Source organism: Apodemus sylvaticus, chromosome X, assembly GCF_947179515.1.
Source record: "Apodemus sylvaticus chromosome X, mApoSyl1.1, whole genome shotgun sequence".
NCBI classification, from domain to species: domain Eukaryota; kingdom Metazoa; phylum Chordata; class Mammalia; order Rodentia; family Muridae; genus Apodemus; species Apodemus sylvaticus.
The window spans coordinates 70,853,008-70,879,804 of NC_067495.1; the positions used below are offsets into that span (position 1 = coordinate 70,853,008).

General features: G+C 32.3%; 1 protein-coding gene across 7 annotated transcripts in view; it reads right to left on the reverse strand.

The window, feature by feature from the left end:
* Nucleotides 1-26,797, reverse strand: part of Rps6ka6 (ribosomal protein S6 kinase A6) — a 98,015-nt gene that overhangs the window by 43,763 nt on the left and 27,455 nt on the right. For all 7 annotated transcript variants that reach the window (XM_052171541.1, XM_052171538.1, XM_052171537.1 and 4 more), the window contains 6 exons: nucleotides 18,684-18,746; nucleotides 14,922-14,981; nucleotides 7,497-7,613; nucleotides 3,718-3,799; nucleotides 2,789-2,869; nucleotides 1,108-1,187 (listed from right to left, as the gene is read on the reverse strand). In XM_052171541.1, coding sequence (XP_052027501.1) covers nucleotides 1,108-1,187; nucleotides 2,789-2,869; nucleotides 3,718-3,799; nucleotides 7,497-7,613; nucleotides 14,922-14,981; nucleotides 18,684-18,746 — 483 coding nt within the window. The remainder of the gene's footprint in view (nucleotides 1-1,107; nucleotides 1,188-2,788; nucleotides 2,870-3,717; nucleotides 3,800-7,496; nucleotides 7,614-14,921; nucleotides 14,982-18,683; nucleotides 18,747-26,797) is intronic.

A 26,797-nucleotide genomic window follows, 5' to 3' on the forward strand; every position in this document is an offset into this window, starting at 1 on the left:
TTAAAATGAGCAAATGTTTAAACATTTTATCAAAGAAGATAGACACAAAATAAATGCAGAAAAAGATTCTCCAAATCATTAGTCTTTAGTGATGAAATTCAGAAATTAGGTAACACTATAAATTTACCAGATATACCAGATGGTCAACAAATCTACACACAAAAAAAGAAAGAAAAGAAAACCGATCATACCAGGTGTTGGCAAGAATGAGAAGCCAACCGAAATTCTTATATACCACTGTTTGAAGTGTAAACATTATATAAGCACTTTGGAAAAACAGTTCCGCTATGTCTTCAGTTAAAATGTACACCTACCATGTTACCCAACTGTTATACTCCTAGGTATTTACTCATGAAAAATGAAAACATATGTCAATATAATCATTTGTACATGAATGTTTAAAGCAGTTTAATTGGTACTATTCAAACACTGCAGTAACTCAAACATTCATCAACAAGTAAATAAACAGAACATGGTGCATCCATACAATGGGTATTGCTCACCAATAAAAGTGAATGAACTAGTACACAAACAACATGGGTAAATCAAAATAATTACAATGATTTAAACCAGACAAAAAGAAAATATATTATGATTAAGGTTCTGTAATCTGTTCAAAAATATAAACCAAACATTGACAGCAGAAAGAGCAGGATTGGGATGTGAAGAATACATTATAAACTTTTGGCAATAATATATTTTATTTTAATAACGAAGTCACAGTTATATAAAAATGCAAAACCTATCAAATTGTATAATTTATTATGACATTTATTGTATGTCAATTATACCTCAATAGGTCTACTTTAAATAAATAAGTTAAACATTACACCAAGAGGCATTTAGGTAGCTTGAGTAGCCAAAGTCTAGGCTTGTTCCTATCTACATCAATCAGTTCTTTATAGTGTTCGTTCATCTCAGACAAAAGTAACTATTAGTCTGAGATGATCTGAAAGACAAATAATAAAGCATCATCTGACATATCATTAAATACTATATATAATGATCAAAAGCTTAAGATTTCAAATTTCTACAGGAAAAATTACCTAACTTTTTAGGTTTATTTGAATAAAATATACTAGCAAATTTATAAGGAAATTCTCTCACCTCTTTGGATAATCTTGTGAAGACATCTCCTCCCCTAAGGAAATCCAATATTAAGTACAGCTTCCCTTCAGTCTGAAAAGCTAATTAGAAACCAGAATGTTGCAGCAGTTAAACTCTACCATACTTTTTTATTAACATGTTTGAAATTTTATTATCAAACATCATAAAACAATTATATGTTAATATGACCCATTGTTAGATAAACTATCACAATAAAACCCACTATGTAGTCCAGTCTTAAAGTAGGCCTATGTCCTTTCCAGGGTATAGTCAGTCATGCATGCGGCTTTACAAAAATATTCTACCACCAAAATGTTTCTGATAATAAAGTATCTTGTGCTAGTGCAGCTGCTTAAAATTTGTATTCCAATTTTATCTAGTGCATTCTACAAAGCTCAAAAATATGGTCACCTCCTCTACTGAGCCTCCCAACTCATCACATTTCCATATAGCCTCTTTAATCTCCACTACATCAAAATTACGACTACTTTTGAGGTTTAATTGTACTTCCTGCCTCTCTTGTGGTAACTATTTCACTTCCCTTTGCATATTCATTTACACAGTTTCATACTTCATACATTCCTAGAAATTAGGACTTTGTTTCACTTCTGCAGCCCACGTCATTTAAGACAGTATTTTGCCACAATAGGGCAATTCTTAATCTCACGGCATGTCAGAGATACAAAGAGGTTCTAAAATACTGTTACTTTTATTCCATTATATTATGAGAGAATTTAAAATTAGGGAGCAAGAATTTCTTATACTTTATATAAATTGGATAGATATTTAAATGAGTTTTTGTCAAAATTTATAGTAAAAATAAATCAGTATATGCTACATTTTAAATGCACAAAACTAAATGGTATAGTAAACTGCATTAATGCTTTACTTTGATCTATTTATTCTCAGTAAAATCATACCTATAAATCTCTTTAATATATTACCAATAGAAACATGATTCAAATTCATAAATGCCCCACTCCAAACATCCCTCCCCCATTATTTCTGCTGCTTCTTACCGATCTCACCTCTTGAGTATTACAAAATAGTTCAACCTAACTAATATAACCTAGCCCTCTTGATTAGAGCCAAAAAATACTATCCTTGTAAATAAACATCAGAATGTTTTATATAAATTATCATAGTAGCCTACTGGAGGTACTCCTTCATCTCATCTAGAAATAATACATTTTCTACATTTTTATTCTTTGTGAATTTCATATATACATGTGTTTAGAACAAACTTAGCCCCATTTCCTTCCCTCCAATTCCTCCCATAGCCTCCTACCAATACTGCCTCCCAATTTTATGTGCTCATTTGAAGTTTTGAGTTCACATAGAGTTACTAGTATAAGCATGGTGTAGGGCCATGTACTGAAGCATGCATTAAGAGACTACACTGCTGAAGAAAACTGACTCTACCAACAGCTATCAATTGCCAAGAGTTCATCAGCCATGAGGTGAGACGTCAAGACCCCCTCCCTAATACTTGATGGGATTTTGGAAAACATTATCATTTTACCTTAAGTTAACCAACTTAAGACAATGAGTTTAATTAAAAGCTTGCTATTAATACATATTTCAGGTATATTTCATATTGCTAAATGTATTACATAATGTTTATAGTAGTATCTGTAAAACACTACAGTTCTCTAATTCCATAAATAAAAGGGTTGCTTACCATAGTGCAGTTTGACAATAAATGGATGATTTACTTCTACCAGGATATCCCTCTCCATCTTTGTGCGGACACGGTCTCGAACTAAAATCATAAGGACTGAAATGTTATATTTGTTCATAATCTTAGTAAAGACCTGTCATTTACCAATCAAAATATAAACATATAAATAATTTCATAAGTAAAAAAACTGAATTAAGTCTGCATATTCCTAGATAACCAGTTTCAAAAACCAACTGATTTGGTTTAAATCTAGAGATAAGCTAAAGTGGCATATTTGGTTAATGTGTATTTCTTTAAGTTTTCATGTGAAGTAAAACTGAACTGATAGATAGTATCCTTTGTGTTCTTTCTCTTTGTCCCTCTTCTCTCTCTGTGTCTGTTTCCCTCCCTCCCTCTCCCCTCCCTCCCCCCATTCCTCCCTCCCTCCCTCCCTATGTGTTTGAAGTCCATGATGATCTTAAATATGGTATACAGGGGAGGATAATCTTGAACTCCACCTCTGTAGAGCTAGATTATAGGTCTGTAATATATCAGGGTCAGTATTAAATTGTATAAGTCTAGAAAACAGTGTATATAATTGTAGGGGTAGTTGTGCTGTCTAAATGTGCAACACCCAGATAAAAAGTAAAAAATAAAGATACTGAAAGAAAGGAGTAAATATTTTAAAAAAATGTTTAACTTCAGACTAAACTGAATAAAATGTTACACCTTCTGATACTAAATTTTTATTCAGAAACACATTCAAGAAATTGTTATACAACAATAGAGGACCCCAGAAGTATCAACTGAATTCTAGAAAACTGTAACAATTAGCAATGCTAAAAACAACTCCCTTACAACTATTCCTCTTACAAGCAAATGCATAGCATATTTTTTTAAAAAAACAAGTTTTGCTAAATTCTATTCTAATAAACTTTCTAATTTTATACCTTTCAAAGAAGCTTTTCTTAACACCTTCATTGCATAGAGCTGCCCAGCATCAGGACCAGTCTTCTTTCTAACAAGAAAAACCTAATAAAAGAAATATTTTTAAGTGACTTGCACAGTTCAGGCCACTTTACCACTTTAAATATATTTTATTTATTCCTGTAAATTTCATATTATATATTATGATTATATAGACCCATATTCTCCCCAATATGTTCTAACCCTATCATATTTCTCCCAATGCCATGGTTTTTTTTTAAATAAAGAATTTAGCCAATTAGTGATTCGAGCACAAGTGTGAGTTTAGGGCCTACTATGAGAATGCCAGCACCCTCCCAACTCCATCCCCATGGAATTTTGACAGACTTGATCCAGAGCAAATCTTATACTGAAAACCACAGTTTCTATGAGTTCATGTGTGGATCAATTTTGTCATATCCAGAAAATACAGTTTCATAGTAGTTTTCCCCAAACCCTGGCTCTTATACTGTTTGTTTGTTAAGCTTGTTCAAGCTGTATTGAGTTACTTAGAGGATGAAGAAACTATTAGAGCTGGCAGAAGTTAACAAAGGAATGAACAAACCTAAAACATGGGATAAAATCACTTACTTTTTTGAGATTATAATGTATTTGGATCAAGCCTATCCCTCCACTAACTCTCCTCCCAGTCCTTCCATATCCCCCATTAGTATTTCCTCCAAACTTTCCTCCAAACATTTTTGCTCTCTGTGCACTAATTATACAATTTTTGCCCTTATATTCTCTGTTATAAAATATATACAAATGTAGTTATACTATAATTTATAATTAGGCACTTTATATATGCTCCCATTTTACTTAATTCATTAAATCTAACTGAGAATATAATACATGTAGACAAGCTTTTGAGGACTTAAAAATCTGTGATTCAAGAGATTAGTAACAAAATCAAACATAGATTTGATGTCTTAATAAAGACCAAAAAGTGCTTTTGCCATGAATATTCATTTGTTTTAAAGTTCTTGGGCATTTTATTTTATAACAAAGAATAATCAGAGGCAATGCTTACCTGCCAGGTAAAATTACTCATGATGGTAAAGTATCTCAATAAAAACGTGAACCAATGTTCACCAATGATGTTACCTAATGTTACCTAATGTTACCAAGTGAGCTTAAATATCTTACTTTCCATTTTTCAAACTTCTCAATAAATCAATTCTGCTTCATATGACTTTTTATTTGAACTGTTTTAAATCATTTCATTAAACCTTGTTTTAGTAATGCGCAGTTCTACATGGCTTTGGCATTAGTACAATTTTGTTCCCATTAAATAGACTAAAACATTTAATGTCATAAAACTACATGATCTAAATCTTCTATTGCTTATACTTAAGTAAGCCTGTACAGCCCAGAGTTTCTTGGAATTGGGCCTACACTTATCTGATTCACAGCCTTGGCCAAATTCCTGAATATGCTCACCATATAACAAGTCACACCCACACAATGCCTACACAAATGATGCAATACTGACAAGCAAGTACGTTCACATCCTAAGAAGCAAAACAAAATCTACCTTCTAAATATTTTTTGGTTGATAAACTATGTAAAGCTCACTATTTTGTATATTAATACTATGAATTTAAAAGGAGTTTCAACAATCTATTTTGTTAAACCAAAATTCCTATACAGAGTGTTCTATGAATTTAAAGACTAAGCTTACAACTTTTTAACAGCATAGTGTTTCATTTAATATGAAGATGTTCTTGAAAAGTAATCATTTTGTTATACATTATTTTCTTTATGAAGATCAATAATAAAAGTTTGTCTTGTCTGTTAAATAGGTCTCAACCTAACAGATATTGTTAATACTAACCTATTTCTTTATAGTGGTTGCCAAAGTCATTTCAGGCCCAATGTGATACATTTGTAAATAACAATGTGTATTCTAGGCGTTTTGTAAGCCTTTCTACTCTATTGTTTCTGTTTCACTCTATATTGCCACTTGCTTTTAGACTTGTGTCGATTTGGGGGTTTTATCCACCCTTTGATGTTTAGATTTGTTTGAGAAGGGACTCTTTATGTACCCAATCTGGGCTCCAAACACTCTGTGGCCCCCAAGCTAGGCCTAGCCTCAATAGCAGCCTTCTTCCTCAGCAGCCAGTATGCTAGGGTTATAGGCAAACAAAGGCATGTCTACCTTATGCTATCTGCTTTCAATTTCAATTGTTATTTATCTATGGAATTCTTAAATCTTTTATAAGACAAAGCAAGAAACAAATTCACAGATGAAGATATATAAGAAAACTTTTAATAACTTGAAATGTTTCTGTGGAATCATATTTGTCAAATATTTAGACATTTATTAATTTGATATTAAGAACTTTATCTCTGTTCTTCTAAGTTAATATATACTCTCAGAAACATTAAAAATAAAATTTTATAGGATATATATACACCTAATTTACAAGTTACTTTTATAATACTTTATCTACAAACACCAGGAAGTTCTTAATAGAGCCTCCTAATTTTGGTTTCCATCCCTGTCTGACTTTGTTTTCTGTTGCTGTAATAGACACCATGACAAAAACAACTTGAGGGTTAAAGGGTTTATTTGGCTTACACATTACAGTCCATGGAAAGAAGCCAAGACAAGAACTGAAGCAGAGACCACATAGGAATGCTGCTCACTGACATGCTTCCTCCAGCTTGTTTAGCCACCTTCTTTATACAGACCAGACTCACCTACCCAAGTATGGTACCACCCACAGTGTGCTGCGTCTTCCTACACCAGCCATCAATTAAGATACTACCTTACAAACATGCCCACAGGCTAAACTGATGGATGCAGTGTTTCAACTGGGGTTCCATTTTCCAGGTGTGTCCAGCTGACAACCAAGATTATCCATCACACTTACCTTACATCATTCATGGACAAAGCCATATCTATTGGTCTTTTCTGCCCTATAAATATTTCTATATTTATGATATATTCTATATCATATAGGTACCAGACTATATTCAAATTATTAATATCTAGTTTATATTCATCAATATATTTCATAAAATTACAGACACATTCAGTAAATATCTTTCCTTACAAATGTCTTCATCACTGTATTCACTACCTGATTGTCTTACTTTTCCTCTTTGTAACTAAATCTCAGTTACTATATTTTCTCTTTCCCAGAAATAGTGATTATTTCTTTCTTTCTAACAGCTACTTATTGTATGAATTCAATAATTTTCATTAGATTATAGGTACGCAAAATTCAGGAACCATATCCATAATTAATTTCTAAGAAACATTACCAAATACTTAAACAAATACAAAATTGGGTATAGGAATTAATTTTCTCAAAGAATTTTCAAAGCAAGAATCACACATGATTTCTAAATCACCTATGCTAGTTCTACTTTTCTGTAAGAGATATAGCTTATGAGTCCACACATGAATTACAGCATGAATTCTAAATTTTCATGCAGAGCTAAGTAACAGAGACAAAAATAACCAGGAAAAACATCACAAAAAGAACATAAAAAATATCTTCATAAGAATCAGGTAAATGATTTAGACAACCAACAAAGAACATGCCATGGTTTTTACATAGAGTAATATAAGCTCAGGGGTTAGGAAACCTTGACTGCTATAGAAGAGTATAAAGAAAAACAGAAATAAAACACATAAAACCGAAGAGATACCTTTCTGTGCATCCTTTGAGACCCATAGAAATGACTTGTACATGTGTATACACATTTTTGTTAAATATCAAAAAGAAACAAATGTATAAAAAGTATTTATTACCTTTCCAAAAGATCCCTGACCAAGAACCTTGAGCAAGTCAAACTGTGCAGGATCTGCTTTCTCATATCCTTCTTTAACATGCTGTGTAATAAGTATCTCTTTAACCAATTCTTCCCGCTAATAAAAACAAAAACAAAATCCAAATAATACTCATGCACAATTCTGACATCTTGTGATTAGTTGCATTTCAAAACAATAACAACAAAATCACACCATAAGTTATGCAATAATAAATTCCATAAGTCAAGCACTTAGTTTTATGGGCTATTGATATTCTCATCTCGTGATATAGTATTTTTCTTTCTTATGGGTTTTCATTTTTTTGTTTGTTTGTTTGTTTTGCTTTTTTTTTGAGGCAGTCTAGGTATGTTTACCCAGATAGATTGGAACTTGCTATGTGGATCAGATGGGCCTCAAACTATTGACAGTCCCCACTAAAGTGTAGTTTAAGAGACAGAGAAAGTAAAAATAAAATCTAGCAAAGTGTGAGATTGCAAACATAAAAATCACAAAAGATTTTTAAATAGTATTTTACTCTATTCTTAAGTATTTAAATATCTAACCTGTCAGATCATCAATGTAAAGTAAATTCACAAAAATATGATTTATGAACCCAAAATGTTCCCAAGCCAAGAACCTTAATTAATCTGAATATAATCTATATACAGGTTTCCTACCATATGTGCAAGAAAGAAAGGAATCTTCCCAGGTAGTATTTCTACCCCATAATAGAAAACTCCTCTCAGGTTTAAAATTACACTCATGTGAATTGTAATTCTGTCCCTATGGAAAGCACAGTAACAGAATTTTTATTTTTTTAAATCGACATGAACTCCATATCACAAAGTAGCAAAGCTAAAGAAATAATCTCTGATCTAACCCTTTCACTGTCGAGAAAACAAAATCACTACACTCAAAGCTTCAGTTCTGTAATGTCTAAGGTCAAATGTTCTTTATCTATTGGCCCTTTGATTCTCTGGTTAATCAATCAGTGTTGGCTGTGATTAACACAAACCAGAGAATGGCCCCAATGAGCTAGACACCTTGACGTTAAAATAACATCAATGACACAGAAAAGTCAGACATTCACTCTCAAGAGAAGTACATAAGTAGAGGAATTCTAATTCTAAGTATTTGGTGTCTCTACATAAATCAATTAGAAATGATTAATAATTCTGAAAGAATATTAATAGATGTCATACATCAAAATAGAACAAATCCTCTTATATAGTCAGTGACTTAGAGCATGCTTTAAAAAAACAAAAATAAATTAACTTATAAACAAGCTTCTTAGTTTTTTAATAAAATAAAAATATTAAAATTCAATATATATGTGTATATATATATATGTTAAAGATGTGTGTGTGTGTGTGTGTGTGTGTGTGTGCACGCACGCGCACGCGCGAGCAGTAATGGGGCTTGAATGTATGGTCCTATGTATAGGAGCAAGCTCTCTACTACTGAGCTATGGACTCAGCCCTCAAACTGCTGTCTTTTTAAGTTGACAAAAGTTGAATATATGTATATATCTATGTTATGTGTATTAAAAAATAATATATTTTATACTGAATTGTATTTTTATTATATAATAGAACTAGGAAAACAGTAGATCTATTTTTGTCAATGTAATTGTGTGAATGTGTACTAAACTTAACCTTGTAGTAAATGTATCAAAATTTCTCTACTGTAGTAGAAATTGTGATGTATTATGTTAGAATATTATCATGTACCATATGATTTAATTATTCACTAGTTCAGCACAATATTTCCTAGCTAATATTCTGTATTACCAAGTCCTAGAGACACAAAGGTAAAATTCATACTTGTAGGTAGTAACATTTTAGAAACACAATTATCTTCCCTTCAAAGAAAGAAAAGGAAAAGATGTATATGAGAGGCTGAACTGAGTCCTTTCAAACCTTGAATGTTGAACTGGGACATTTAAGAAGATAATTATGATAAAATAATAACTTATGGTGTACCTTAATCAAAATTGACTGATGATAATCTTTTTTAAAAAGCCCATGAAACCACAGACAGACAGACAGACAGACAGACACACACACACACACACACACACACACACACACACACTCGAGGATGTGTGTAATATCAAATTATCTACAAACCCAAGGGAAAGCCCTCAGAAAAATCAATCTTGCCAACACCTTGATGTTAGACTTAATAGAAGTCCATACTGTGAGAAAATTAATTTCTGACAGTTAGGACACTCAGTTTGTGGTCCCTTGTTAGGGCAGTCCTAGGAAACATATACAGTACCTACTATGAGTTGATATGTGAAAATGAACTTGTTACTGAAAAATAAAAACTTAATAACCTCCAAAGTTCACTACAATTTTCACATTAAATGGCAAATCTGAGGCACAAGTGAGTACAGTATTAAATATTTCTCTAAATCTCTAAAATATATTCAATATTAAGAAAAACTTTAACAGGTTCAACCACAAGTTCTGTATTCTGGTCATTTTTGTTTTGAATTAGAAAGCCAAGAATGCTATAACACTAGAAAAAAGCATTAGTAAGTACAAACCAATTAGTCAAAGACAGTACTGCTTCATTCATTTGACAAGTGATTTGTTCATGGAAAGGAAATCAGCCTTTAGGATGAAAAGGAGATGACAACAATCTCTAGTAGCAATCTATTACAACTCAAATACAGTAGCTTCACAAGACTATAGAACAATAGGCTAACCAAAGATGGATGTCTAGGGTTGAAATATACTGGGGTTTATGTAATAATGTAATAGCATCCATCTCTTCAAGCATTTGTTTTATTTCAAGGCAGAAAGGCTATTTTGGTAAAACAACAACCAAACAAGAAGAGGAGGAGGACGATGACAAAGAAGAAAAGGAGGAGGAGGAGGAGGAGGAGGAAGAGAAGGAGGAGGAGGAACAACAACAACAACAACAACAATAACAAAAACAAAAAACAAACAAAAAAACCCTTAAAATTCAAATAAACCATTTCACTGAATCACATGTGGAGAACATGTAGAGAATAATATAATGTCACTGAAGGTCATGGCAGATATCAACATTTAACAAAGGCTAACAATAATAATACAAATAACTATGTGCCACTAACTTGAATTAAACACATCAAAATAATGAATACATTGGAAAATAAGCAAAAAAATACTTATTGAAAATTTATACTGATGATTAAAAACTAAAGCATAGCAGCAAACTCATTCTTACTTAGGGTGATTTATTCTAATTACACACCAGTCTTTGTTTTTTCATCTATAAAAATGGAAATAAAACCTTTATCCATTTCAGATCTCAGTCACATAGGGATCTTTAAAAAAAAAGTCAAAATTTCGAAAAAATTAAGTTATTGAACTTATTTCTATCATCTTTTCAAGAAGTATAAACTCCATCTAATAGTAATTGTCTAAGAGTGTTAAGTAGTGATTGTTCACCAAAGAAGTTTTTAGACTTGTAGAACAAAAGTTTTTGATATTTTTAAAGAAAGGACACTGAATAGAAAGAAATTGATTACCTGAACGGCAAGAAAACAAAATACTGAAGCACAGCAAGGCTTAATGTCCATGAAAATTGAAAGGCGAATAAGCTGAGGGGCATAGGCCTATAATCCCTTCTACACACTAGGGTAAACCAAGATCACCACATGTAAATCAAAGCCAGCATGAGTGAGTTCAAGGCCAACCTGAATAATTTAGTAAGCTTATATCTGAAAATAAAAAATAAAAGCAGGGCTAGGTCTATAGCTCAATAGCCACCTTCCTAGCAGGAATGAGTCCCTAGACTCAATGTTCAATGTTCCCCAAAAGGAAAAGAAATGAAAACAGGGAAGAAACATCTACTACAAATGAAGCATACATTACAGGCTTGAAATACTCTGTATCTATCTAATTTTATGTTAATTTAAATTAAATATACATAGAAAAGACCTTTTGAAAGAATTTGTATAAAAGATATATTTCAAACATGGTTTTTAAATTTTGAAATTTGGAGCTAAAATGTGGAGGAATTAATTAGGAGTTTTAAAGTATATTTTTACTTAAACATGACATTTATATTTCTGATTAATAAAAATAAACTTAGAAACTAAATATGTTACTTTGTAGAAGTGGAATCAACAGGGTATCTAACTGTATAAAAAAAAACTCCTTTAAGGGCTGGAGAGATGGCTTAGCTATTAAAGGCTAGGCTCACAACCATAAAACCTCCTTTAAAATCCATAAGGCATTGTCAGCATTAAATACAAAATATTTTATGAAGCTTTAAAAATAAATATAAACCACATAAATCAGACTGGATAGATAGCTTGGTAGTTAAGAGAACTTGTTCTTGCAAATGACTTGGGTTCAATTCCCAGCACCCTCAGGGTATGCAACAGTCATGTGTAACTCCAGCTCCATTGCAACTGACACCCTCTTCTAATTTACAAGGGCATGCACATGTTCCACATACATGCATACAGGCAAAACACTCATGCACATGAAACAAATGAATCTAAAATATCATATTTAAAATAAACAAATCACAAACCACCAAATACACATAGCTAATGCTTATTTTAACAGCATTATGAAGTTAATTCATGTCAACCATCTGCTAATGGAGAAAAATGCTTATCTATTTTTATTAGTTTTGATAATATTAGAAGCAGAGGACTAGGTGGTAAAATGTTATATCTGCTATCTTTTATATACACCAAATATTTAGAGAGTCTGAGAAACATTTTATTAAATTTTCTGTCTTTTAACTGAATAAAAGACATCAAGTGAATGTGAAAGTCTACGATACCAATAAGTGAGATAGAGTAACTTAGATCTTTAAATGACTCAAACACAAAAACGTTTAAGGCCACATAGGCAATAACAGTAATCCAATTTTCTGTGTGAGTGCATGCATGCCTGCACCTATGCATGTGTGCGTGGTGCTGGAGAGGAAACACAATGATTTGGAATAATAGCATATATTTTACCACTGAGTTATATTCTCATCCCCTCAGGTTCATATTTAAAGAACAACTTTAAAAAAAATCAATACATCGAATACCAGCATCTACAATCCCACACTATTTTAAAATGACCAAAAGTCAACCATAAAAATAACTATGGACAATCCACTGAAGTACACAGCAGAGCTCTTTATTCTATATTAAAACCACCATAAACAGTGATAAATGTATATGGCATCCTTATTATCTGTAGTTTTATTGATACAAACTGAGTGTTTTATCAATCAACTGCCAAAGAACAGGGTTTTAAGATTGGTTCATAAAATAAATCAAATCTCTATACAATTTGAGATTGATAGTATGAAAGTCATATTTGTATCTAGCACTATGTGTATCAAATGTCTTCCTACTTAAATGTATATTTTCATATTACAATTAGTAAGGCAAATATCAACTGGATGGTGGTAGCACACACCTTTGGTCTCAACACTCAGGAGGCCGAGGCCAGCAGATCTCTGAGTTTGAGGTCAGCCTGGTCTACAGAGTAAGTTCCCAGGACAGTCAGGGCTACACAGAGAAACCCTGTCTTGAAAAACCAATAAGAGGGGGTGGTGGGCAAATGTATGACACCCTATAGGTTTATGTCCTCAACTTTATATGTTAACTATACATATACATGATATATATGTGCCTCTGTATATATGAATTTACACTTTTATGTCCTGTAGCATAGAGATTGGTGTTTCCTTGCTGATAATTGCTAAATTATGAGCCATTCTTCTCCAATGCCTTTTGAAGATACTTATTATCCTTATCTTTTCGAAAATAGCAACATGAATATCACTATGCCCTTTAAGGTTCATGTTATCTATACATTTTACATTTTCTTGAAAAAGGTTTACAGTTTGTTATTTTCAAAATTAAAATGTTACTGGTATTAAAATGTTACTAAATTGCAAATGCCAAAGTGATATCATACTTCTCATCTTGTCCACTCTAAATGAAAGGGATGTTTCAAAATCACTGCCTAGTGATTTAGTAACAAAGAACACTTCAAAAGACAGTCTTAAACTCAATTTAAATATCACTTCTGGTTTCAATATGAGATAAATTTACAGATGGAGATGTTTTATAAGGGGTTTCCTGATATTATCTAACACAACTAAATAAGAAGAGAATGGTACTCATATTTATACAATTCAGTCACCTACCAGGAGAGAGATTCTAATATTTACTGGTCTTAACTACCTGCTAAAAGCCACAATTTCTCTAAAGCTCAATAAACAAATCCATATCATAAAGAGAAAATAACAGAATAATATATTTGAAGTTCCTGCTAAATAAAAAAATAAGGCTATGAAAATATCTATAAAGATGGTAACTATGAAATCATAATATTAATGGAAGTGCCGACATTAGTCTGCCCTCCCATAAAATCTTAAGAATAGTTTTCCCCAAATCTAGATCTTATAAATTAAGTCTTTTACATAGGCCTTAAATACTATGGCCTAATGGTTAAGCAATAGTGAAAACTTGTCAGGGACTTCTGAAATACTTTATATTCAATCCTTTCTGATAGCTAGAAAATAGATTGTAAATATTTCAAGTTACTTTTATAGTCAAATTTTATTAAAGATAGATCTCCTTTTTATTCTAAAGTTAAAGATAGTCTCTTGAAGTTTAATCCAGAGGACACTGCATTTAAATACCCACATCTCTTATGTACTAACAAGTAAAAATACAGTTTGTCCAAACTGCTGATTCCTATGACCAGTATATTTTAAAACTGCTGATTCCTATGCATGTGTATTTTCAACACAGCTTTTGTTTTTGTTTTTGTTTTTGTTTTTTGAAAAACCCCATACACACCAGGCTTAATGACTGAAGCCCGCAAGCCTAGTAATTGGAAAGCTGAAGCAGAAGTGTTACATGTTTAAGGTGAGCCTGGACTACAGACTAGGAATGGAGCTCTGTGATACAGAATTCATCTAGTCCCTGCAAAAAAGGAAAATACTCAGTTTTTAAAACTTCAGATATGAGGTGTGGTAGCACATGCCTATAATCCCAGAAATAAAAAGGTGAGGTTAGAACATCAGGAATTCAAGGATGCCTCAGCTACACTGAGTTTAAGGCCAACTAGGACCACAAGAAACTATCTCAAAATATTTACATTTACCACCAACTGACTTAAATACAATTCTTTAACTGATAAAAGCTTTTCTCCTTTCCAATTATTCGCTTTCTTTTTTAAGATTTATTTATTATATCTAAGTACACTGTAGCTGTCTTCAGACACACCAGAAGAAGGTGTCAGATCCCATTACTGATGGCTGTGAGCCACTATGTAGTTGCTGGGAATTGAACCTGGGTCCTCTGGAAGAGCAGTCAGTGCTCTTAACCACTGAGCCATCTCTCCAGGCCCTTCGCTTTCTTTATATGCTACAAATGTTTACTAAATTAACATGAGTACTTACCCGGCAAGAAACTGGCTCTCCCTCTTCCATTGGCTCATCAACCATTTTAAGATCATTTAGCTGAAAAACATTGTTCAAAATGTGAAGTTCAATAGTATTAAAACAAGAATAATAACTAAGAAAAAATAGCCCAAGGCTTTTCCCTTACCATTCAAACAGTTACTGAAAAACAAAAGGTCAAGGAATCCAAAGAAAGCATTTGGAAAAGGAAAATTGTTGATATAGCTCACACATTGTCCTTGAAACCTTAATTTTTTAGAGCTTTATGTTTCATTATATATTTATTAAGGTTGTGCCATGACTGATGACCTTACACATATAAATAAATCTCACAGACATTCATTTTGGTATATTCAAAGAATGTCAGAATAGGAACAATTTCATATGAATGTGCAATGGGAAATCTCATATGATTCAATTTTAAATTTATAAGATAACATAACAGAACAAAGAGGAGATTTAAACTAGAGGAGATTTAAGCAGCTATTGAAACTTTTTTACATGCAAAGCTTAGTGGGAAATTACATGTACTCAAGCATTAATTTTAAAAAATTAAATATAGAGAGGACTTTGATCAAGTGAAGAGAAATTATAATCCATGGACCAAATCAGGTTAGCTGTCTGTTCCTGAATAAACGTTACTAAAATACAGTCTTACTCATTTGTTTCCTTACTATCTATGATAGCTTTCATATTACAACAGCAAACTTTAGTAGTTGTGACAGAGACACTATAACAAGGCATTAATATTTATTGCTTGGCTTTTTACAGAGAAAGTCTGTCATTCACTTATCTGAGGAGTTCACAAAATAAATAATCGCAAGTTAGTTAAAGGAAAAAGGAATTTAATTAATGCTCATTAGTAAGACACCACAGAAAAGTAAAAGGAGATGAAGAGACAGACAGAAGGATGAATTAAAGCCTACCTCTGCCTGATTATCAACTAAAACTATTTAGAATACTAAAGAAGCCATCCCAGAACTTTGAGTAAACAATAACAATAGGGAGAGATAGCAAAATTTAGAAAAAAAGATAGAAAAACAACTCAGATAAGCCCTCAAGATTGCTTTTGGTAAGATGGCCAGTTTCATTTTGTTAATCCTGCCTGTCCATGAGCATGGGAGGTATCTCCATCTTCTGAGATCTCCTTCAATCTCTTTCTTCTGGGACTTGAAGTTCTTGTTATATAGACTTCACATATTGGTTAAGAGTCATACCAAGTTAGTTTATATTATTCCTGACTACTGTAAAATGTGCTGTTTCCCTAATTTCTTTCTCACCCCATTTATCATTTGTATAAAGGAGTGATACTGATTACTTTGAGTTAATTTTATATCCAGCCACTTTGCTGAAGATGTTTATATTCAGCTGTAGGAGTTGTCTGGTAGAATTTCTGGGGTTCCTCATGTACACTATCATATCATTTGCAAATAGTTATACCTTGACTTTTTCTTAGCCAATTTCTAATCCTTCGATCTCCAGTGGTTGTCTTACTGCTCTAGATAGAAATCCAAGTACTATATTGAATAGATACAGGGAGAGTGGGCATTCTAGTCTTGTCCCTGATTTTAGTGGGATTTCTCCAAGTATATCTCCATTTCATATTGGCTGTTGGTTTGCTATATATTGCTTTGATTATGTGCCTTGTATCACTGATCTTGCTAATAATTTTAATATAAAAGAGTGAGGATTTTGCCAAAGGCTTTATCAGCATCTAATGAAATGATAATATGATTTTTTTCTTTCAGTTTATTTTTATGGTGGATTACGTCTTGATTCTATGTTTGAACTAATGTAAGTACTGGCTTCAACAACAATCTGCACATGTAAGGACTACAATATCAAAATACAATAACTACTTTGATAACTGAACTAAAATACGAACCATACTCAAAACTCAGACTAGTGAGAAATTAGACTGTAATAAACAGTAAAGAATGTTTATTTAAGATGTGTGTTAGCAACCATATGTGTAAAACACAGCAGCTTTATTAGTAAATGTCATAAATTGGAAACAAACTGTGTGTCCTTCAAATAGTCCTGGATGAACAATAAAAGAATACACAGCATCAAAAAGGAAGAACTGCTAATACTTCTGACAGCTCAGATGACTCTTAGACAATTTTGTCAACTCTAAGACATCAATTCCTAAATGTTAAAAAGGCAAACTACAGGGGAAGAATTAATAGATATAAAAGTTAATTAGGGAGCTATTCTAAATCAGTTCTTCACCCAGAGTTCCCAATTTCTGTACATGATACCACTGTCTTATACCTTATCTCCATACACTGGGCAATGTGGTATCTAAAAATCAAGCTATAGATCTGATATTAACAAGCAGCTTTCAACAAACAATCCAAATCCAGGAAGACAACAGCCTGATTCTTAAGTTCTTATAATAGAGAAATTCTCAGATTTCTCTATACATAAAGTGTTATGTATAGAAAAAGGATTATCTATATGAAAAGAAAAAGATGACGTTCCTGTTACCTAGCTACTGGTTACATCCTAGTCATACCATCTTATGACTAATTTATCATGAAGCAGTTAGTCTGGAGGAACTAGAAATAAAATGAACTGGGATGAGTCAAAAAGCATCACTGCATCCTGGAAATTATCCCAGTCACAAACAGAACACCTAATTTTTCCTACTTCATTGACCTTCAAAGAGCAGGTTTTCAATATAAGAATATCCATTCTAAGAAACACCAGAGAAATCACTGGTGCTTACTAAAACCCAAGTCATTTTCACTCATATGAAAAAATATTGTCAAAATGCCATAGGAAAATAAAAATTTATTTTTTTAAAAAAATGTTGATTTTTTAAAAAAATAACTAGGGGTGTGGGATATCCTCTTGGAGATGGAGGAGGAGAAATGCAATGAGAAACTGTTGGAGGACAGACTGGGAGGGGGATAAAGACTGGGCTGTAAAAAAAGATTAAAAATAAAGATATTCTTTCAAAATAACCAAGGAATTAAATGGTTAAAAAAAAAAAAACAGGAGTCGGGTGGTAAGATAGGGGAGGGCATGGGGCTTCCCCTTCTAAGGGGAATGGGGAGAGGACTTACATGATGGGGTGCAGGGAGGAAAAGATGGGCTGATATTCGGTTGTAAAGTGAATAAATAAATTTGATATAAAAAACAAGGGAACCAAGCTCTCATTAATCTAATAAAAACTAGTTTTAATTTAATTTTCTCAGAAAGTAATTTAAGCATTTTCTAATAGTCTGAAAACACCAAAAATAAAGATATACAAATAAGAAAAATGCCAATGAGAATGTAAGAAATAATGGGTAATCTAAATTAATGATTTCATAAACAAAATATACATCAGCCATCAGTTTTCACAACAAATAAGTATTATTAAGTTAGTAGACTCTAAGATACCCTAAAATAAACCCAGCAAGCAAAATGACTGTATGCATATAGTACCTATTATTAAAAATATACTTAAGAACCTAATATATTGAAGTTTTGTTTTCAAATAACATTTCAAGACTGCATGTTGGGTACTGACTTCTGGAGAAGGTCAATAATCCTCCTCCTCATCATCATCACTCCTATTTCTCTTCCTGCTGTACCTCCCTCTCTTCTCTCTCCACTTAAAAGAACTGGAATAAATTAGATCTAAATTTAGAGGTATAGTCACAATACCTAGAATAATTTATATCTATTGAGTCAAACTCTTTACCAAATAGAGAAACTTCCAAGTCATTCAGTGTAGCAGACAACCTGGAGACAACTCTCTATGAGCCTCACCTCTTTGTGTTCATGCTCTCTCGTAACAGTTGCCGCAGTCTTCATGGTAAACACAACCTGTGGCTGGATTCCAAAAAAGAATTATCACAAACGTGATGTGATTTCATTTCTATGGTTACACTATGAAAAAAAAAAAACAACTCTAGAGATTCTCCGTATCTTGATTGAAGTAAGTGGTCATATTGAAACTCATACTACGAAGGACTATAAACGTGTTGTATGTAGCAGCTACTAAGCAACTTCTAGGACTTGAGGGAAGCTTCCAGCCAATATTTAGCAAAATGGCCAGGCTTTTCCACATTACATATGCATGAAAAATAACTGTGCCAAAAAAACCATTGAGAGTTTAAAAGTAGACCTTCCCCAATGAAACCTCCAGATAAGAATGCAGAAGAGCTGAAACTTTGATTACAGGTTTGTATGACTAAGCAGAAGTTGAGTCATGCCCAGATTCTCAGCCCATATAAACTATGACATAATAAATTTATCTTTATTTCATCTGTAAATTCACATGACAATATTATGTAACAACAGATATATATTACAATCAATATTTCTAGTCAAAAGTATCTAGGATTAAAAGTTCTCATCTAAATGATTTCCTAGGGAAGTTGTTTTTTTTTTTTACATTCCTTTAGAAATCTCTTTATAAAACTGTATCTTTGCTCTCATGAAGAAGAAATTGTATGTTACATCTTAATAAGTAACCTAGGGAAAAAGTTAGAGGTAAAATTTCAAACTACTTGCTCTGTTACTACGCTTTCTGAAAAAAGTTTCTAACTTAATAAGGACAATATAGAACAATAAACTCACATTCCGTTCACAGAGATGCTTGAGAAGCTGAAGCAGAAGGATTGATAGGGGTTTGAGGACAGCCTGTGCTATACAGCAAGCTCCAGGCTAGACACATTTACAAAGTGAAATAACATCAGCATATTGCTACTTCTAATATATTTATTTGTTGAAATATGAATTATAAAAATCACAAAAATACAAGTTCAACTTAGAGCAGACTTTAGACCATATCCTAGAATTTGTTTTTTAAAGACAATTCCACCATAGCTATAGATGTGAGTAAACTGGAATCTTTGTATAGTGCTGATAACTATATAAAACACCGTAGCAACCATAAAATATGACTATTCCTCCAAAAAATAGAGTAGAATCAGCATATTATATGTAATTTCACTCCTGGGTATAAAATCCAAAAAAAGTGAAAGCAAAGTCTCAAGTCACAGTAGTAGTAACCACAATGAGAAGAAGAGAGAAGCAACCTATGCATATATCAGCTTTTATATAAATAACAGCATACTATAAGGACACAATTGAATACTATTCAGTCTTAAAAAGGAAACAATTCCAGCAGACACTACAAATGGATGAACTATAAAGAGATTATTTTAGGTGAAATAACATATTTGCAAAAAGACAATAACTTTATAATTCTATTCATAAGAAGCTCCAAAACACGCCAAATTCATATAAACAGAAAATAAAATAGTGACAAAGGCAAGTAGCTTTCTATTAGTTTAAAACTAACCTGGTCTAAACAAGCAAAAAATATGAATTCAGTCACATGTAGAGGTTTTAAAGAGCTGATCCTACACACATAAAAAATAATGGCAATTACCAGAGGCTAGGATTCAGAGTAGATGAATGGTTTATTATTGATAATTACAATCACTTCTCCAGTAGATATTTATCTTTTTGTTAACCTTGGGTTAGCAAGGCTCATACCATAACAGCTAACATGTAGAAAATATTCTTTAATAATTTGGTCTGTAAGGTTAGTGTTGTTAATGTGTGGCAGAATTACTCGATTTATTCACTGTACCCGTCACTTGCATAATATTCAAACCAATAAAACTAGGAAAACATAAAGATGCTTGCCTCTAAGCCCAATGACCTGAGTTTGATCTGTGAGACCCATGTAGTGGAAGGAGAGAACCTCCTGCAGACTGTCCTAAATCTCCTTTTCCCTCTACACAAACTAAACACAGTCTCACAATAACTGCCATATTTTCTATCAAGAAACAATTTAAGCAAGTATAGTGGCCCATACTAATAGGCTTAGCACACGTGAGGCTAAGGTAGGAGTACTGTGAATTCAATGCCACCTTGGGCTACATAATGAGTTCCAACTGCCCTAGGCTAGTATGAGACCCTAACTGAAAGAGAGAGGTGGGGAGGGAGGGACAGACAGAACCACGAATGGTCTGTTACTCACTATGTATCCCAGACTGGTCTTAAACTCACAGAGTTGCTCCTGCCTCTATCACTCAGATATTAGTATAACATGTGTGTCATCGCAAACCATATCCAGTTACTATTCTTTTCATAGCATCTCACTATGTAACTCTGGCCAACCTAGAATTTTCTATGTACTCCATGTTGGTCTTAAATTCATGATCCTCCTGCATCTTTTTCCCAAGAGCTGAGATCATAGGCATGTACCTGTATTTTCAATCTAAACTGATTTTTCTCTAGAATTTCTTAGATATTTACAGTTTTTCTAGTAAATATTGACCAAGAGAGAAATATTGATTGTACACTTTTAATTCCAGAATGTAGAAAATGCAGTCAAAGTATCAAAAGTTCCAGAACCCCTCCCCCACAAAAAGGCCACCAAAATGGATTCTTAAGTTTCAGTGCATTTTGAATGCTAGAGAACCAGATCTTTAATTAAGAAACTTGCAAATGTACAACACTAAAAGTAGAAAAAAAAACAGTACATTAGATTGTGAAGCTGTTAATTACATTAAAAGGCTAATGGATTAAGAATATTTAAATAAATTTTTAGAAACAGCATAATTCAGCTGAATCACTTTCACTATTTAAGTTGTGGCATTAAAAATTTCAAAAAGGATTTAACATCAGAAATGCCAAGCATACTGCTTTCAAACAGTGTAGAACCTAAAAATAAACTAAAAGATGACTAAAAGAAAACTAAAAGATGATTATATTTAAGTTCTTATCATTTGTCTATCAAGCTGCAACATTTATCTACTCTGGATACCTTGCCAATACACTACAGCAATTCACACTTCACTGTCTTCAGAGATGCTGTAATTTATAGGGGAAAATGGCTATTGTAATCTTAATGACTTTCCTGATCCATAGAGCCTATTAGTTGAAATAAAATGGTAGAAATAAAAAAATCATCTTTTTTATTGTATAACCAAGACCATGTCTATCAAGGACTACTATCTCTCAAGGCCTTGGGTTCAGTACCTTGGGCTTCTAAAAAAAATGAATAAATAAATGCATCAAAGTGTCATGCAACACTCAGCTACTTAGAAGGATCACTTGAGGCAACATAAGATCAGTCTGGCAACATAGTTAACTCTCCTCCCTTTAAGAAGTCATTGTTCATATTGTTAGCCTGTTTTGAACAATTTCATTTTAACAACTTCATTATAAAGTTAAAATCTCAGCATAAATTTTAAAATCTACTGCAATTCCTATAATAGCTATTTTTGTCTTCTGCCATAATTTCAGCATACATTTCTCCAATTAAATATGGTATATATAAAATTAAACATGCCTAAATTAAGAGCTAGCATTAATTCTAGAATAGCTTGCAAACTCAGAAATCTAACCTCTAGAATTCTTATTGTTTTAATATCCAATGCAAGAAGCCTAATGTACCTACAAAAGCTGTGATAATCAATCTCCATTGTTAACCTAACTGGCTTAGAATCACATATAAGATTGTGGAGACATGCCTGTAGGTGTATCTGTGAGGGTGTTTCTAGACAAGATTAATTGAGAAGTGAGTGGCACCATAGGTTAGGGACAAGGTGAATTCAAAAAAAAGGAGAAAACCAGATCTATGACATTTACCATCCTCTGCTTACTGGTTCACTTATATTTCTTTCCCATTATAATGGACCAATACTCTGAAACAGTAAGCAAAATATCTTTTCTACCCCTTACTTTATAAAATAACTAATACAAGATACAAATTCACAAGTAATTCAATTAAATACTTAAAAAACATTCATTAGTAAAAATAACTTTCTATATGGCAGAAATAATTTTGGAATACTGAAAAACAAATCAAGATAGGCATGTTTCTAAACCCTCTCGGGAATAATGGAAATAACAATAAGGCACAAACTGAACTGGGAGATGCATATTGAAACTGTGTTTTCTGCTTTTAAAGTTCAACTTCCTTAACAGCTTATTTAAGTAGGAAGAAATCAACTATTACTACTACATTTTAAAGCAAAAGAGTAAAATGCATCACTTAGTCTGTGAGTAATGGCATACAAACTAAAACATTAACACCTCAGAAAAATATTTCTAAAGCTTTTTTTAGGCCTAAATGTGTTGGTGTTTTTACCATAATATACTATTTAGACACTTTCTTGTGATTATAAACACACACACACACACACACATCACTGGTCTTCAGTTTTAAAGGCATGAGTTTAAAACACTACCCAGTGAAGCCTATCAAACAAGTACCATACCTTATGTATCATAAGCAGATACTACTCATTTGATAAATGAATGAAACTCAAATAGCACTTAGAACTAATTAAGACCAATCCAAGAGCAATTATCCTTTCAAAAATACTATCACAGCAGTACTAGGTTGCTTCTGGGTTACACTGAGCATATCCATTCGGGCTCGCTCTCTCTCTCTCTCTCTCTCTCTCTCTCTCCACACACACACATACACACACACACATATATATACATATATACATATATACACAAATATATTTATGGATCTTCTGGTTTTTGTTTTTTTAATTAATTTAATGACAGAAAAAAAAATTATTTGCTTTATGCCCAGGCAAGAAATTGTTTACTGTGTTTAGCAAACATCAGAACTAATGACCTGAATGTGTTTGAATGAGGTCAATATATTCCAAAAGCCAAGGTATATGCCATCTTGACAATTTCCTAAGGGCTATGGCTTGCACATTTGGAAAGTTTACTTGTAAAAAATATGTACTATATGTGGCATGAATGAGCACCCATTTATATAAAACCTTTCTACATATATATTTTTTGTAAAAATTCTTCTCACTGTAATAACCTCTTATAATTACATTAAAATGCCTTGAGAATATAAAATGAGTATAAATGTCCATTGAGTTATTTCTCAAGGTTAAAGAATTTGGTCTATGAGAGATATATTTGTATTTATTTTTAAAAATCTATATTGCTCTTATTAAACATATATAAAGTACAACTGTTGTATTTCTATGTCAAAATAACCATAAACATGCTAATTTCCATTTTACAAATGAAAAAATATCAAATTAATTAACATCTAAGAACACACACGGAATTAGTTACAAAATAAAACCAATCTGCTCTCAACTCACAGTTTGTAAACACACTGTACAATATTCTGTTTATTTCATGAAAAAAGAGAAAAATAATGATAAAAATATTTTTAAAAATAAATTTTTGCAGAAAGCTACTACAAACTATTAGCTTAAGATAAAATATTACCGAAAATGTTTTTATCATTAGTAAACATTGGTGTCAAATATTAAGTGGAGGGAATCATCACTCAGTAGAATATAGAAAATAATATGAGATAACATAGAAAACAGATGCTTTGCAAAAGCAGCACCATTCTCTTGTAGACGGGATAAGAAGCCTTATTGTAACTAATCTAAGAATAAAAAGTTTCAAAATACAAGCCATATAGAAATTCAAATATTAAAGAAACACTATTAATGAATAAAATGCTTTTAAAGAAAAGTTATAATCATTTCATAGTTACACAGGATGCTTAAAAACTATAATGTACAAAAGTTATCCAATAGTTAATTTTTTAATTTGAAAACCTATTAATCTTCAAGAACCTGGACTGCAAAAGGAAAACATTTAAAAGTAATAATTTTTACTGAATAATCACAATTAGAAAAGATACTCTTCTGAGTAGTTTCATGCATTATGTTTTATTATCAATCCAAATTGCACAAATCAAGCAACGGAGTTAGCAACTTACCAAAGGTCACATACTAAATAAATGAAGATGATGGAATCCCTACGCAGATAGTCCAGCTTCAGAGCACTTACTATAACATTTTATGTTTCTAAGTTTCTAGAGAATCTGAGAAAGCTAAGTAATACTTTGTTTGCTTAAAAATTTACATGTAAATGACCAAATTCTGAGTAGTGTATTCAGTGGAAAACAGGTAGTCTTTTAAACAAGAATACTGGATATCAGTATAGGAAAAAAAAACTGAACTATAATCCATACCACCCATCATTTATAAAAACCAATCAAAAGTTGATCAAAAGTCCAAAAAGAGCATAAACTTCAAATAACATCAATGAAATAAAAAAGGAAATTTTTGTGATTCAGGTAACTTTTTCTTATACAAAATAGAAATTCATAAACTAGACTTCATTCAAATTAAAACCTCCACTCTTGATTAAGAAAATAAAATAAAAATATAGGCCACAGAATAAAAGGCAAAGGTCATATGTCAATCAGTACCTGATAAAGGGGCCTGTTTCCAGAAATCTCAAAACTCTTAAGAAAACTGAGTCAATTTAAAAATTAAAAATTAAAAAGACAATTCTCTAGAGAAAACATTTCCATGACAAGTGTTTCAACAAAACTCCCAACAATGCTTGTAAAAAAGCAAATAGAAGCTCAAAACTAATGATACCACTATACACATATCAGAATTAGTAAATAACAGACAATATCAAGTACTAAGAAAAATTTAAAGAAGCTGAAAGTTCCACATGGCAACTTCATTCACAAGGATTTGCCTAAAGTAAATGAAGTTCTGTTCTAATCAGTATCACTACACAAAATTACATCAGTAGCCATAATTACTACAAACTAATGGTTTTTAACTGAATAATAGATAAGCCAAACTTATTGAAACCACATATCAGAACACTGCACAACAGTGAAAAAAGATCTGACACATGCACCAAAAAGAAAAAAATCAAACAAATACTGTTTAAAGATATGCGCTACTACATGAGCTGATCTATTCTGAAACTCCATATATGCCTCCTCTAAAATGTTCTCTGGATATTTAGTTATTCTGGCAGAGTCTTGATTTGCCACATTCTCACAGCAAAGGGACTGAGCGTGTCTTCCCTGCCATGGTGGACAGAAATTCTGTAAGTGTGAGTTAAAACAATTGACTCCTCTACTTGTTTAGGAGCTAATATAAATGAGTTATTTGTTAATCAAATGGCAACGTTCCCTTCCTTAACTAATAATGCCATGTTTGGGATCTGAAATGATCCCCAAAATCCATATCCTAAAGACTTAGTTGCTAGGTAATAGTGTTCTTTGAAGGGGGTGGATGGAGGAGAGACTTAGTAGGGGGAAGTAGGAAGCTGGCAGGATGTGCACCTGAAAGTAAGCCTTGTCTTTATCCACTTCTCATTCTTTTTTCCTTCCCTCCTCTCCTTTGCTTCCTTTTGATAGCTCCTTTCTTTCTCTCCCTCTTTCTTTGATTCCTGGCAACCACAAGAAAGTATCTACCAAGGCCTTCTCACTGTGATGTTTTTACCTGAACACAGGCCCACAACAATGAGACCATATGATTATGAACTGAACTCATGGAAACTATGAAGCAAACCATCTTTCCTTTATTCAAGTTATTTTCTCACATATTTTATTAAGTGACAGAAGAATGGCTAATATGACATTCTAATTATATGGTTACACTATATCTAAATAAGCAAGAATACTAAAAGTTTGGTTTTAGTGTAATAAAAAAGCAAATCACTTAAAATTAGCACTAATATATAAAGCACTCAAATACCTCCTTCAGTCCCAGTCACATCTTTAAAACAACAGAAAAAAATGACTCAGAACCAAATCTCAATTCCCAGAAAATGTACTTTTCTAATTGCTATCTTAGGAATTAACCTTCTATTTTATTGGCTAATAAGAACTCAAGGGCTATTTTTCTTTTTACTTTGGCCTAGAGTTTATTTTCTTTACAATGTCTCCATATCATAATCATCCAGAAAATGGTGCTCAGGTCCTTTCCAATACAATTAAATATCAACATATTTAAGAGTACAACACTGGCATGGGTAACTTGAAACCAAAAGCCCATGTTAATCTAAGAAAAAAACCAAAATTGAGAACAAAGAAACTGAAG